The sequence below is a fragment of the Oncorhynchus kisutch genome, unplaced genomic scaffold, assembly GCF_002021735.2.
Source record: "Oncorhynchus kisutch isolate 150728-3 unplaced genomic scaffold, Okis_V2 scaffold1470, whole genome shotgun sequence".
Taxonomy (NCBI): Eukaryota; Metazoa; Chordata; class Actinopteri; order Salmoniformes; family Salmonidae; genus Oncorhynchus; species Oncorhynchus kisutch.
In genome coordinates, this window is record NW_022263415.1 from 1 (window position 1) to 11,690 (window position 11,690).

General features: G+C 42.1%; 1 protein-coding gene across 2 annotated transcripts; it reads right to left on the reverse strand.

The window, feature by feature from the left end:
- Positions 1 to 7,322: 7,322 nt before the first annotated feature.
- Positions 7,323 to 10,564, reverse strand: LOC116366450 (L-rhamnose-binding lectin CSL3-like). 2 transcript variants are annotated; one of them, XM_031818538.1, is made up of 9 exons: positions 10,437 to 10,564; positions 10,142 to 10,177; positions 10,017 to 10,061; positions 9,741 to 9,876; positions 9,496 to 9,614; positions 8,194 to 8,238; positions 7,958 to 8,093; positions 7,773 to 7,880; positions 7,323 to 7,553 (listed from the first exon to the last, which is right to left on the reverse strand). In XM_031818538.1, the coding sequence occupies exons 1-8, from the start codon at positions 10,465 to 10,467 to the stop codon at positions 7,775 to 7,777; spliced, it is 654 nt and encodes a 217-aa protein (XP_031674398.1). In that variant the 5' UTR covers positions 10,468 to 10,564; the 3' UTR covers positions 7,323 to 7,553; positions 7,773 to 7,774. The 2 variants fall into 2 exon arrangements, with proteins under 2 accessions (XP_031674398.1, XP_031674397.1); XM_031818537.1 differs by having other exon boundaries at positions 7,323 to 7,524; positions 10,437 to 10,563.
- Positions 10,565 to 11,690: the final 1,126 nt, after the last annotated feature.

Genomic DNA, 11,690 nt, shown 5'->3' on the forward strand with positions numbered 1-11,690 from the left:
CCTATTTTGCAATTGGCCTGGACCCCTGTAATTGCCGATCTGGACCCTGCTGATCCATCACGACTGGACAACTGACGTAATCCGCCCGAGGGGTTTCAACTGGCTCCCCCCGTCGCGAAGTCCCCTGAATGCCCATCTGCTAGCCTGCAATCCGCGGCCCGCTAGCTGTCCAGAGCACACCGGACTGTTAGCTGAAGAAGTCCATCAGATAATTTTTGGGGGCTACTGTACATATTTTGAAATTGGTCTGGACCCTTTTACTACACAGAGTCCTGCTGATCCATGTCTCAATTGTCTCAAGGCTTAAACATCCTTCTTTAACCAATCACCTCCCCTTCATGTACACTGATTGAAGTGGATTTTACAAGGGACATCAATAAGTGATCAAAGCTTCCACCTGGATATTTATTTTTTATTCATTTTTTTTTTACCCTGACATTGCTCATTCTGATATTTCTTAATTCCTTTATTAACATTTTGGGGATTTGTGTTTATTGTTTTGTATTGTTAGGTATTACTGCACTTCAACTAAAGCTTGTAACATGCGCATTTTGCTGCACCTGCAATAACATGTGCACAATATCTGTAGTCAGCAGTCTGATGGATTGTAGAAAGAAACGGTCTCTAAGCCAGTTGGAATCAGATTGCATACACCAATATGGTCTGCCCGACGATAAGGGACAGAAGACTTTGTGGTTGATTTTTGTGGGGTCCTTGATAATGATGCGTGCCTTCCTCAGGCAGATGTCCTGGATGGGTGAGGGCACTGTCCCAGTGATGTACTTCACAACCCGCTAGAGTGCCTTGCAGTGTGCCATACCATGATGCATCCACTCAGGAAGCTCTCAATGGTGCAGCAGTAGTATTTAGAGAGGAGGCAGCATGCCACATATCGTCAGCCACCTTAGGAAGTAGAGACGCTGTTGTCATGTGGGTCCATGACGAGTCCGCAGTGTTGTGGTTGCTGAGAAACTTAAAACTTGTGACTCTCTCTACTGCAGTCCCGTTGATGTGGATCAGGGTATGTTCCATCCTCTGCTTCCAGAAGTCAACAATCAAATCCTTTGAAGCTCCTGGTCATTCAGAGCAGCAAGAGTTCTCCTTGATAACTTGGTATTGTCTACCTCGGAGCGAACATAGAATGAGTTAAGCTCGTCTGAGAGGGAGGCTTTGGTGGGCATCGCACAGCAGGATTGCCTTTTTCAGTCTGTGATAGTCTGAAGTCCTTGCCACGCGACGCAAGTTTGAGTTGTCGAACATCAATTAAAGTTTCAGTCTTGTCTTTTTGCATTCTAACTTATTTTTGGAGCTCGTACCTGCTAGGCATTGCACACCACCAGGTCATCATGTTCGTTCTTCTGACATCGAATGCTGCAGTATGGAATATATCTGTTCATCCATGGTTTTTGGTTTAGACCTGTAGGGATTTTTATTGTGGGCACATCATCATCAACATATTTCCTAATGAAGACTGTGACTGATGATGTAGATTCTTCAATGTTGATGAATGAGTCCTGGGTGGACTGTCTTTTTTTACCCGCTTTTTCTTTTTAAAGTTTAAATCTTGTCTAATCGCTGCAACTCCCCAACGTGCTAGTGAGAGGTGAAGGTTGATTCATGCATCCGCCGAAACACGACCCGCCTAACCGCGCTCCGTAACTCCCGCCAGCTTAACCTGGAAGCCAGATGTATCAACGTGTCGGAGGAAACGCAATTCAACTGGTGACTTGGGTCAAGTAAAGCCCCACTGGCTGATCCCGGGTCTGTAGTAACATCTCTAGCACTGAGTTGCAGTGCCTTAGACCGCTGCGCCACTCGGGAGGCCACTGTGGATGAATCTTTGAACATATTAAATCTGCCTCCGATGTCCAGTTCTTCAATATTCTCTGTATTGCTGGCTCCCTCTTAAGTTGCTGATTGTAGGCGGAGATTAGGAACAGAGACGTGATACGATTGGCCAAAGCGGGGGTGGGGATGGCTTTGTACTTATCACGGATGTTTTGCTTGTGCATGGTCAAGCAGGCTGGATCCTCTTGTGAAGCAGGATACATGTTGGTGATATTTTGTGAAAACCTTCAAAGGCTGCTTTCGATTTTTAGAGAACAGTAGGAGATAAACTCCCATTGGCCAATGAATGGAGAAACGTATAACGCCCCACAAACTTTTGACGGATCACATTCACATTGTCATAAAGCGTCACACGGTTGCTAAGCTAATCGTCATGCAATGCCTTCTCAAAGCTGAGAAACCTGCCTATTTTCCTCAAAAGTAGATAATGTCACTATTCCCGAGCAGTACGATATTATCAAACATCTCGGATTACAGTTGCAATTTTGCACATGTACACGGAATTCATGCTAAAGTTGGGGTTTTGAGCTAGCGCCCAATTGATTCCCATTCACTCCTTGAAGAGCTCTCCTTGTTCCAGAATAGTCCAGAATGCACTGCGCAGCCCATTGACAATGTATGGGCAACATACAAATGGGCATTAATACAATGCCAAGGGAGTTTCCCCATCTCCTCAAGGGTATCTCTGGCACTGTCCCACATATTTCGGCAATGCACCAAAATCGATCTGTCCCTCATTTAAATCAAGTCTAAGTGGTGGATCAGTAGTGCGCTATTTCAATGCTGAGTTACATTTTTGTACACCAGTATCCAACACCTGAAAATAATATTTTTGGTCTGAAAATATATTTCACTGCAGTTTAGATGGTACAATGATGCGACACTATACTTTTGTCAAACTGAAATTAGGCGAACCAGAATATCATGAAATGGAGGCGTGATCCACAGTTCATTTTTTATTTATATTATGCCATCATTAATATGTCCTGTGGGACTGTAGTTGTAGTACTGCACTGCTCATCCCATATCAAACCAATGGACAATAGGAGACCGAATGTGATCGGATCATCATCTAATTGGCCTTCACATAACTCTTACGGAATGTCCACGTGGATGGGGATATTGGACATGGTATCGAAGTTTACTGGGTGACAATGTATGTTTAATTTAGACAAAATCATTTCTAATTAAATTTTTCCAGTACAACATAAGTTCAGCAAATCCGCTTATTGTTTGGGATACCTTTAAATGTACCTTCAGAGGTCATTCAATTCAATTTTCATGTAACGGTTTTCTTGAGTCGAAGGAGAGGCGTACCATAACTCAGCGTGGTTATTATTCATGGTTCTTTAATAAAGAAACTATACATGAATAGACTAACAAAACAAGAAATGTGAAAAACCAAAACAGCACTATCTGGTGCAAACACAGAGACAGGAACAATCACCCACAAAACCCAACACCAAACAGGGTACCTAAATATGGTTCCCAATCAGAGACAATGACTAACACCTGCCTCTGATTGAGAACCATATCAGGCCAAACATAGAAATAGACAAACTAGACATGTAACATAGAATGCCCACTCAGATCACACCCTGACCAAACAAAACATAGAAACATACAAAGCAAACTATGGTCAGGGTGTGACATTTCAACAACAACAAAAAAGCAGTTTCTGGCTAAAGAGACAGGACTAAGGGAAATACATTCTCTAATCGTACAGGAAGCAATAAAATTAACTACAGAGATACAAAATAAATTAGCACCTGTTCTCTATTACACACATACACTTATCTGTGATTCTCCATTTTATATTTTAAAGGACAAAGCTAAATGATCAAAAGATGGCGCATACAGAGACGGTCGCCTCGCTTCAAATCCTTTGGAAATTGTGCAGTAATTTGTGGACGAAATTAGGGCACGAGTTTCCTTCCAGAGAGACATCAGGCATTGTAACATTCTATGTTTTACGGAAACATTGCTTACTCGGGATATGTTGTCAGAGTCGATACAGCCATTGGGTTTCTTCATGCGTCGTGCCGACAGAAAAAAAACATCTCTCTGGTAAGTGGAAGGGCGGGGGTTTATGAACATACAGTAACTCAAGTCCTTTTGTTCCCCTGACCTAGAAATCCTTAAAATCAAATGCCGACCGCATTATCTCCCAAGACAATTCTCTTTGATTATAGTCACAGCTGTGTATACCCCCCCCCCCCCCCACCCCTTCCCCAGGAAACCAGATATCCTCAGGCTGCATTTATCAAATCCAACCAAGACTCCATTTTTCTCAAACCGCCCTATAGGCAGAAACTCAAGCAGGATCTACCCGTGACTAAAACCATTCAACACTGGTCTGATCCATCGGAATCCACGCTTCAAGATTGTTTTGATCACGTGGACTGGAAAATGTTCCGGGAAGCCTCAGACAATAAAATCGTTTTATACGCCGACTCTGTGACTGAGTTTATTAGGATGTGCATTGGAGAGGTTGTACCCACTGTGACTATTAACACCTACCCCAACCAGAAACTGTGGATAGAAGGCAGCATTCGCGCAAAACTGAAAGCGCAAACCACCGCATTCAACCATGGAAAGAGGTTGGATATAAACTGAATATAAACAGTATAGTTATTCCCTCCGCAAGGCAATCAAACAAGCAGATTGTCAGTATAGGGACAAAATGGAGTCGCAATTCAATGGCCCAGACAAGAGACGTATATGTGGCAGGGTCTACAGGCAATTACGGATTCATAAATTCATAAAATGCCTGGATGTTTACAATTTCGGTGATTCTCTTAGAAATGGTTAAAAGTACTGTATAGCACCCCCAGGTGTAAAATTGTAAATAGCAGCTACTTCTCAGAGAGTTTTGAATTGTCAAGAAGAGTTAAACAAGGGTGTCCGCTGTCACCATATCTATTCATTGTGGCCATCGAAATGCTAGCTATTAAATCATATCAAATAACAACATTAGAGGATTAGAAATCCATGGCTTAAAAACAAAGGTGTCCATGTATGCTGCTAACTCAAGTTTAATATTTAATCTTCTTGCTAGTTCCCTGCAATGTCTCATTGAAGATGTAGATAACTTTTCTGTACTCTCTGGACTAAAACCTAATTATGATAAGTGTAAAATATTATGAATTGGGTCTTTAAAAAATACATCTTGTACATTACTATGCAGTTCATATTTAAAATGGGCTGACGGAGAAGTAGAAATGCTTGGTATTCATTGAAAAAAAATATTAAATGTAGAGGTAAATACCTGTCTATTTATGTAAAATTTGCCCTGATTAACTCCTTAGTCCTATCTCAGTTTACTCACTTACTTATGGCTCTGCCTACTCCTGATGACTTGTTTTTCAAATCGTATGAGTAAAAAATATTTAGCTTTATCTGGGATGCTAAACCAGACAAGAAACAGTGTGCCTATCTATATTTATACATTTGTATATTTGTATTTAAACTGGTAAGTTGTCTGAGAACACATACTCATTTACAGCAACAACCTGGGGAATAGTTACAGGGTAGAAGAGGGGGGATGAAGGATCCAATTATAAACCGGGGATGATTAGGTGGCCATGACGGTATGAAGGACAGATTGGGAATTTAGCCAGGACACTGTGGTTAACACCCCTACTCTTGCGATCAGTGCCATGGGATCTTTAGTGACCACAGAGAGTCAGGACATCCCTTTAACGTCCCATCCAAAAGACGGCACCCTGCGGCCTATGGTCATTGGGATATGTTTTAGACAGGAGGAAAGGGTGCCTCCTACTGACCCTCCAACATCAATTCCAGAAGCATCTGTTCTCCCATCCAGGGACATACCAGGACCAACTCTGCTTAGCTTCAGAAGCAAACCAGCAGTGGGATGATGGGTGATATGCAGGACTAGCTGGCTTTATAATGAATATGAATTGGGTGTTGTGAGATTATATATGAAAGCACTAAACATCTCTAGAATCTTCACTTATTCAAAAGTTTCACTTGAACCCTAAATGGTTCTCAAGTAAACTAAGAAAAGCTAATCCACTGTTTAAATAACTTTATCTGTGTACAGATTTCAATGTCTCATTTTTGATTTACTGCAAATGATATCTTTTTCAAAGTCTCTCTTTTTCAAACAAGTATTGCAGAGCTGGCTACAATTTAAATATTATGGCTGAATATAAATGTGCTGGGTGATGAAAGACCTGTATTTATGGGAAACAAGTTTGAAAAAGGGTATTTTATATTTAAATATTGTAAATTGGAATGGTTGACTTGTCTTTCATGGAGTTATCAGAATTATTTGGAAAGGTCTACTCAGTACTAGATTATAACCAATTGATTACAGCATTACCCCAAAAATGGAGGCAGGTAGCAGCAGGAGGAGGTAGGGAAGTGGTCTGTCTGCCCAATATAAATTATCAGAACTTGCAGAGGAATACAAATTGCATACCAGTTTCATTTGAGGACCAGGATGTTGATATGTGTCATTTAGACTGCAAAATAGTTGGGAAGCGATATTTGATTTACCGATTCCATGGGACAGGGTTTATGAGTTGATTCAAGACTTGTGCTTTTCAGCTAATGCAGATTTTGTTGAGTACAGAATCAATTGACCATTTATTTTAGTATTTCCCGCAAGTAGCTTCTCAGGAATGTTTGAAAATGCAAAACATTGATCTAAAATTGACACTAAATACCCTTTTGGAGATCTGGAGAGCAAGTCAAATATTATAATACTATTATAGTTTCTCAACCTGTAGTCTATTCAATAGAAATTGTATGTTAATCACAGCATAGTTGAAATATGCTGCGTAGTGTCTGGCCAGCAGAGACAGGTGGGATGGGCTAAGGGAAGCTGAGGTTTGGGATGTGGAATTGGAGATAAGGGGGAGTGGAGTTGCTGGGCAAAGGATTAATGCCAAATACATTTGAATGACACTGAGGGGCTTTGTTGATACAGTTGAGGCTGATGCCATGCAGGTGTTTGTACAAATGCATACACTCATTCAAATGCTCATAGATGGACATGGTTCCATACATCGTTGGCCTTGCTGTTATATTGGCCTGTATGTTTCTCATTCATTGGTGGTGCATGGAATTCAATGTATTTCTCAGGGTGGAATCTGATGCTTGAGGGGCAGCTCTTGGAGGGCTGTATCGGTCAGGTCCCCATTTGACAGTGGGAGATCTGTCGACGTGCCGTTGACCCTTTGTGTCTCTGGCTAAGAGGCTGTTAGATGACTAATGTGATGTGGTTGGGCAGCTTCCCTGTAAGTATGTTTATTACCAGATGAAATAGTCAAACTGAATCTACACAGAAAGGGAACATTTGGTTCATGAGCCAACCACTTAACGAGCAAGGTTTGTAGAGTCTACACATTGTATTAAAATGTTTACCTATCCAGGCCTGCTTTGTGACCAGATTAGCTGTTGATGCATACGAATTAGGACCAGTAAGAGAGAATAAAGGACACATGTTCAGTAATATTGGTGTGACATTTATTAATGTACAAGAGGCAACTAGTATCGTCTTCCTGCCGCTTCGTTTAATTCAGCCACAGTTCAGAAATTGTTTAAGAAATGCTTCAGCACAATGTACACGGGTTGGAGGAAAACAGCACGACCTGATGAAGATATCCCAGAAGCCTTGTACATCTTCAGGTTCCCCAGGAAGATATCCTGCAAGACAAAATCGTCAGCAGGGTAGCCTAGTGGTTAGAGAGTTGGACTAGTAACCGAAAGGTTGCAAGTACAAATCATGAGCTGACAATGTACAAATATTTCGTTCTGCCCCTGAACAGGCAGTCAACCCACTGTTCCTAGGCCATCATTGAAATTAAGAATTTGTTCTTAACTGCCATGCTAAATAAAGGTAAAATACAACACGAATTCTAGTTCCCAGTCATGTGCACCTATACAAAACTCACATTCAGTCACAGGTGTAAGCCACATCCAAGTACTTATAGGTTCCGACACAGGGGTCACCGAACACAGAGTTGGATACCTTGACGATACACTGGCGCTTTCCATCACACCTGTGTGTCAACAGGTAGAGGTTAACACCACAGCCAATGACTTCCTACAGCTAAATGCACACTGAAGGTTTCAGTACCTTTCTGCCATTTTGCTGGTGGTGGATTGGCTGAGGCAGTTGGTGTTTTTGAGTTGTTGATGTGGGCGCCCAATGGAACACACATCGTGTTGACGACGACCATAGTTGGCACGCTGAATACGGATCTCACCTCGATCTGAGGAAGAGAAAGGACAAACCTTGGTGTTGGTGTGGGCTAGTGACTAATATACACGGCACCACATGATTAAACTGTACGGTAGTGTTGACCAGCTTACCACATAGTAGTTGAGAATCAGAGCCTTCACATATGATGCTGCTTACTGCAAAGACAACACAGGAGTTACACCACTGGCCAGACAAATTAAGACATACATTAGCCTGGTGAAGTGTTAGTGATGCGCACTGACAGGGAATGTTGATTTCAGGTGCATTTTCTAAAAGTCATTATAAACTCGTTAGCATGAACCAAAGTACAAAAAGTTAGGCGCGTCATCTTCCACCGTTACCTTTTAGTTTCACTTCCTTATGAGCAGTTCTCGAAATGCTAGCATTTTAAGCAAACTGGCTGGCTAGACCTAAACTGTTGAAAAAATAAAGTCGACCCCGCTACACCCAATCTGTGCAGTTTGTGCCATCTGTCAGATTGGCTATAAACCCTGCAAAACTGTAGGAGTTGCGCTAGCTAGTTACCGTTCACTGAAACATGGTAAACCAGATTAAGTGCACAAGCATCATATAAGCTTGACACTTGCCTTCCATGTTCTTGCTGGCTAATTGAGCTAGATATGTCAATTTAACAAGGAACAGCAGCAGCATATGAGACAAGTCAAAAAAGTTACTGCAAAAAGGGTCAATGCAGATAGTCATTCAGCAGTTAAGGCTTGGGGGAAGTAGAAGCCTTTCAGGGTCCTGTTGGTTCCAGACTTGGTGCAGCCGTACCATTTGTTATGGAGTAGCAGAGACCAGTATAACTTGGGGGGTGCGAGTCTTTGACAATGTAGAGCCTGCCGACACAGGTGGTGTCGAAATCCTGATGCAGGGAGCGCGGCCTCTGATGTACTGGGCCGTACGCGATACCCTCTGTAGCACCTTGTGGTCAGATGCCATACCTAGTGGTGATGCAGCCAGTCAAAAAGCTCTCAATGGTGTAGAATTCAGAATCGGAGGGCTGACACCAATCCTTTTAGCCTCCTGGCAGGGAAGGGCTCAGCCCTCCATTTCCTGTAGTCCACTACCAGTTCCTTCGGCATCTTGGCACCACACTGCCAGGTCTCTGACCTCCCTATAGGCTACTCAAACTAAACAAGTTGCATATCCACAGCTTGCTAGGGTTAGTTAGCAGTTGAGGGTGGTTTACACTTGGAGAAACAAAAGTTAACAAGCTGGTACCATAGGGGAACCAACCCATTATATTCCTTTTCTAGCAATCAGCTGAGCTTACTTTTTTACAAGATTAAAAGTGGGTAGGAGAATTAAACAATGTCCCAACATGACAGTCATACCAACACTAAATATTAAATACTAATACTATTAAATACTAAATACTAAATATTATTAGCACACATTCAGAGACTGACTTGTTTCTTGCTGTTGGACACAGGAGTATTTGGTGTCCAGGTACTTATAAGTCCCGACACAGGGGTCTCCAAAAACGAAATTGGATGCAGGGACAATACACTCGCTCTTCCCACCGCATCTGTGTGTTTCAAAGACATGTTGAGGTCATGAGTTCATACAGGTAAACACAACAGGTTCCAGCACATTTCTGCCATCTTGCTGGTGGTTGTTTACACTACAGCCAAGGAGTTACAGGTTCTAGTACCTTTCTGCCATCTTGCTGGTGGAGGATTGGCTGAGGCAGTTGGTGTCGGTGAGTTGGTTATCAGGGCGCCCAATAGAACAAACATCGTGTTGACGACGACCGTAGTTCGCACGCTTGATATGGATCTTACCTCCATCTGAGGGAGATGGAGAACAGTGAGGCACGAAGGAGAGCCAAGTATGGGTCTCTATGGTGTGGGCTAGTGACGCTAATCTACAGTATAAACGATCATAGGTGGTCGGTGAGTATACTGTTCAGCAGTGTGGACTAGCTTACCACATTGCAGTAAAGCATCAGAGCCTTCACACGTGATGCTGATTGCTGCCAGGACAAATAAACAGGAATTACACACCACTCACATTAGCTTGGTTAAGTAGTATCATCATTATTACATACAGTACCTCCATCTGTTAGTGTGCAGCAAGCTGTAGCCAGCACTGAAACAACATCACACAGCTAGTTCAGCAACATTCAACATCATATGCACTTGGACCATGAAGCTACAACTCAGCATTGGTCTCTATACGCAAGTTCAGCATTTGGTCTCATATTCCATGCTTTGAATACCTTTTTGCCCAAAAGGAACTGAATGTCCCTCAAATCATATTACATGTACTTCTTTTCACTCACAAATACAAACATTGTCATATATATTTAAATTCTAATCTGCATCAGATACAGATTTTGTATACTCACATGTGACCACCGTCAGTCTCAAAATGCACATGATGCCAGGTACAGGAGTGGTACTAACAGAGAAAATGCAACTGATGATAACAAGATCCAATACACCTGGTATTTATGTTATGTGACATGTCTTAATTTACCCAGGTGTATCTATTTGTCTCCAGGTGCACCTCATTGCAATTAGGGGCCTGCGTTTGGTGGTCAAAACCTGGCTATTGAGTCAGTCTCATGGAGTTAGATAGAGGACTCTAGATGGATGAAATCCATGTTGGCATGAACATTGCCACTGAGGGCTTCCAACAAAGTAGCCATCTAGGTGGAGCTTCTCAAATCAAATCAAATCAAATTTTATTTGTCACATAAACATGGTTAGCAGATGTTAATGCGAGTGTAGCGAAATGCTTGTGCTTCTAGTTCCGACAATGCAGTAATAACCAACAAGTAATCTAACTAACAACTCCAAAACTACTGTCTTATACACAGTGTAAGGGGATAAAGAATATGTACATAAGGATATATGAATGAGTGATGGTACAGAGCAGCATAGGCAAGATACAGTAGATGGTATCGAGTACAGTATATATATATGAGATGAGTATGTAAACAAAGTGGCATAGTTAAAGTGGCTAGTAATACATGTATTACATAAGGATACAGTCGATGATATAGAGTACAGTATATACGTATGCATATGAGATGAATAATGTAGGGTAAGTAACATTATATAAGGTAGCATTGTTTAAAGTGGCTAGTGATATATTTACATCATTTCCCATCAATTCCCATTATTAAAGTGGCTGGAGTTGAGTCAGTGTCATTGTGTTGGCAGCAGCCACTCAATGTTAGTGGTGGCTGTTTAACAGTCTGATGGCCTTGAGATAGAAGCTGTTTTTCAGTCTCTCGGTCCCAGCTTTGATGCACCTGTACTGACCTCGCCTTCTGGATGATAGCGGGGTGAACAGGCAGTGGCTCGGGTGGTTGATGTCCTTGATGATCTTTATGGCCTTCCTGTAACATCGGGTGGTGTAGGTGTCCTGGAGGGCAGGTAGTTTGCCCCCTGTGATGCATTGTGCAGACCGTTCGTTAAGGAAGAATCACACGGGCCACTTTCAGTCGCAAAACCTTTGAGCATTGCAGATATACATTTCATGAATAGAGACAACGTATTTCCTTAATAATCTCCATGTCGGGGAGACATATTTGTTCAATATAGCATATTTTTATCTGAACCTTCCAAAAGGTTGCATCCTGCCTAACGCTCCC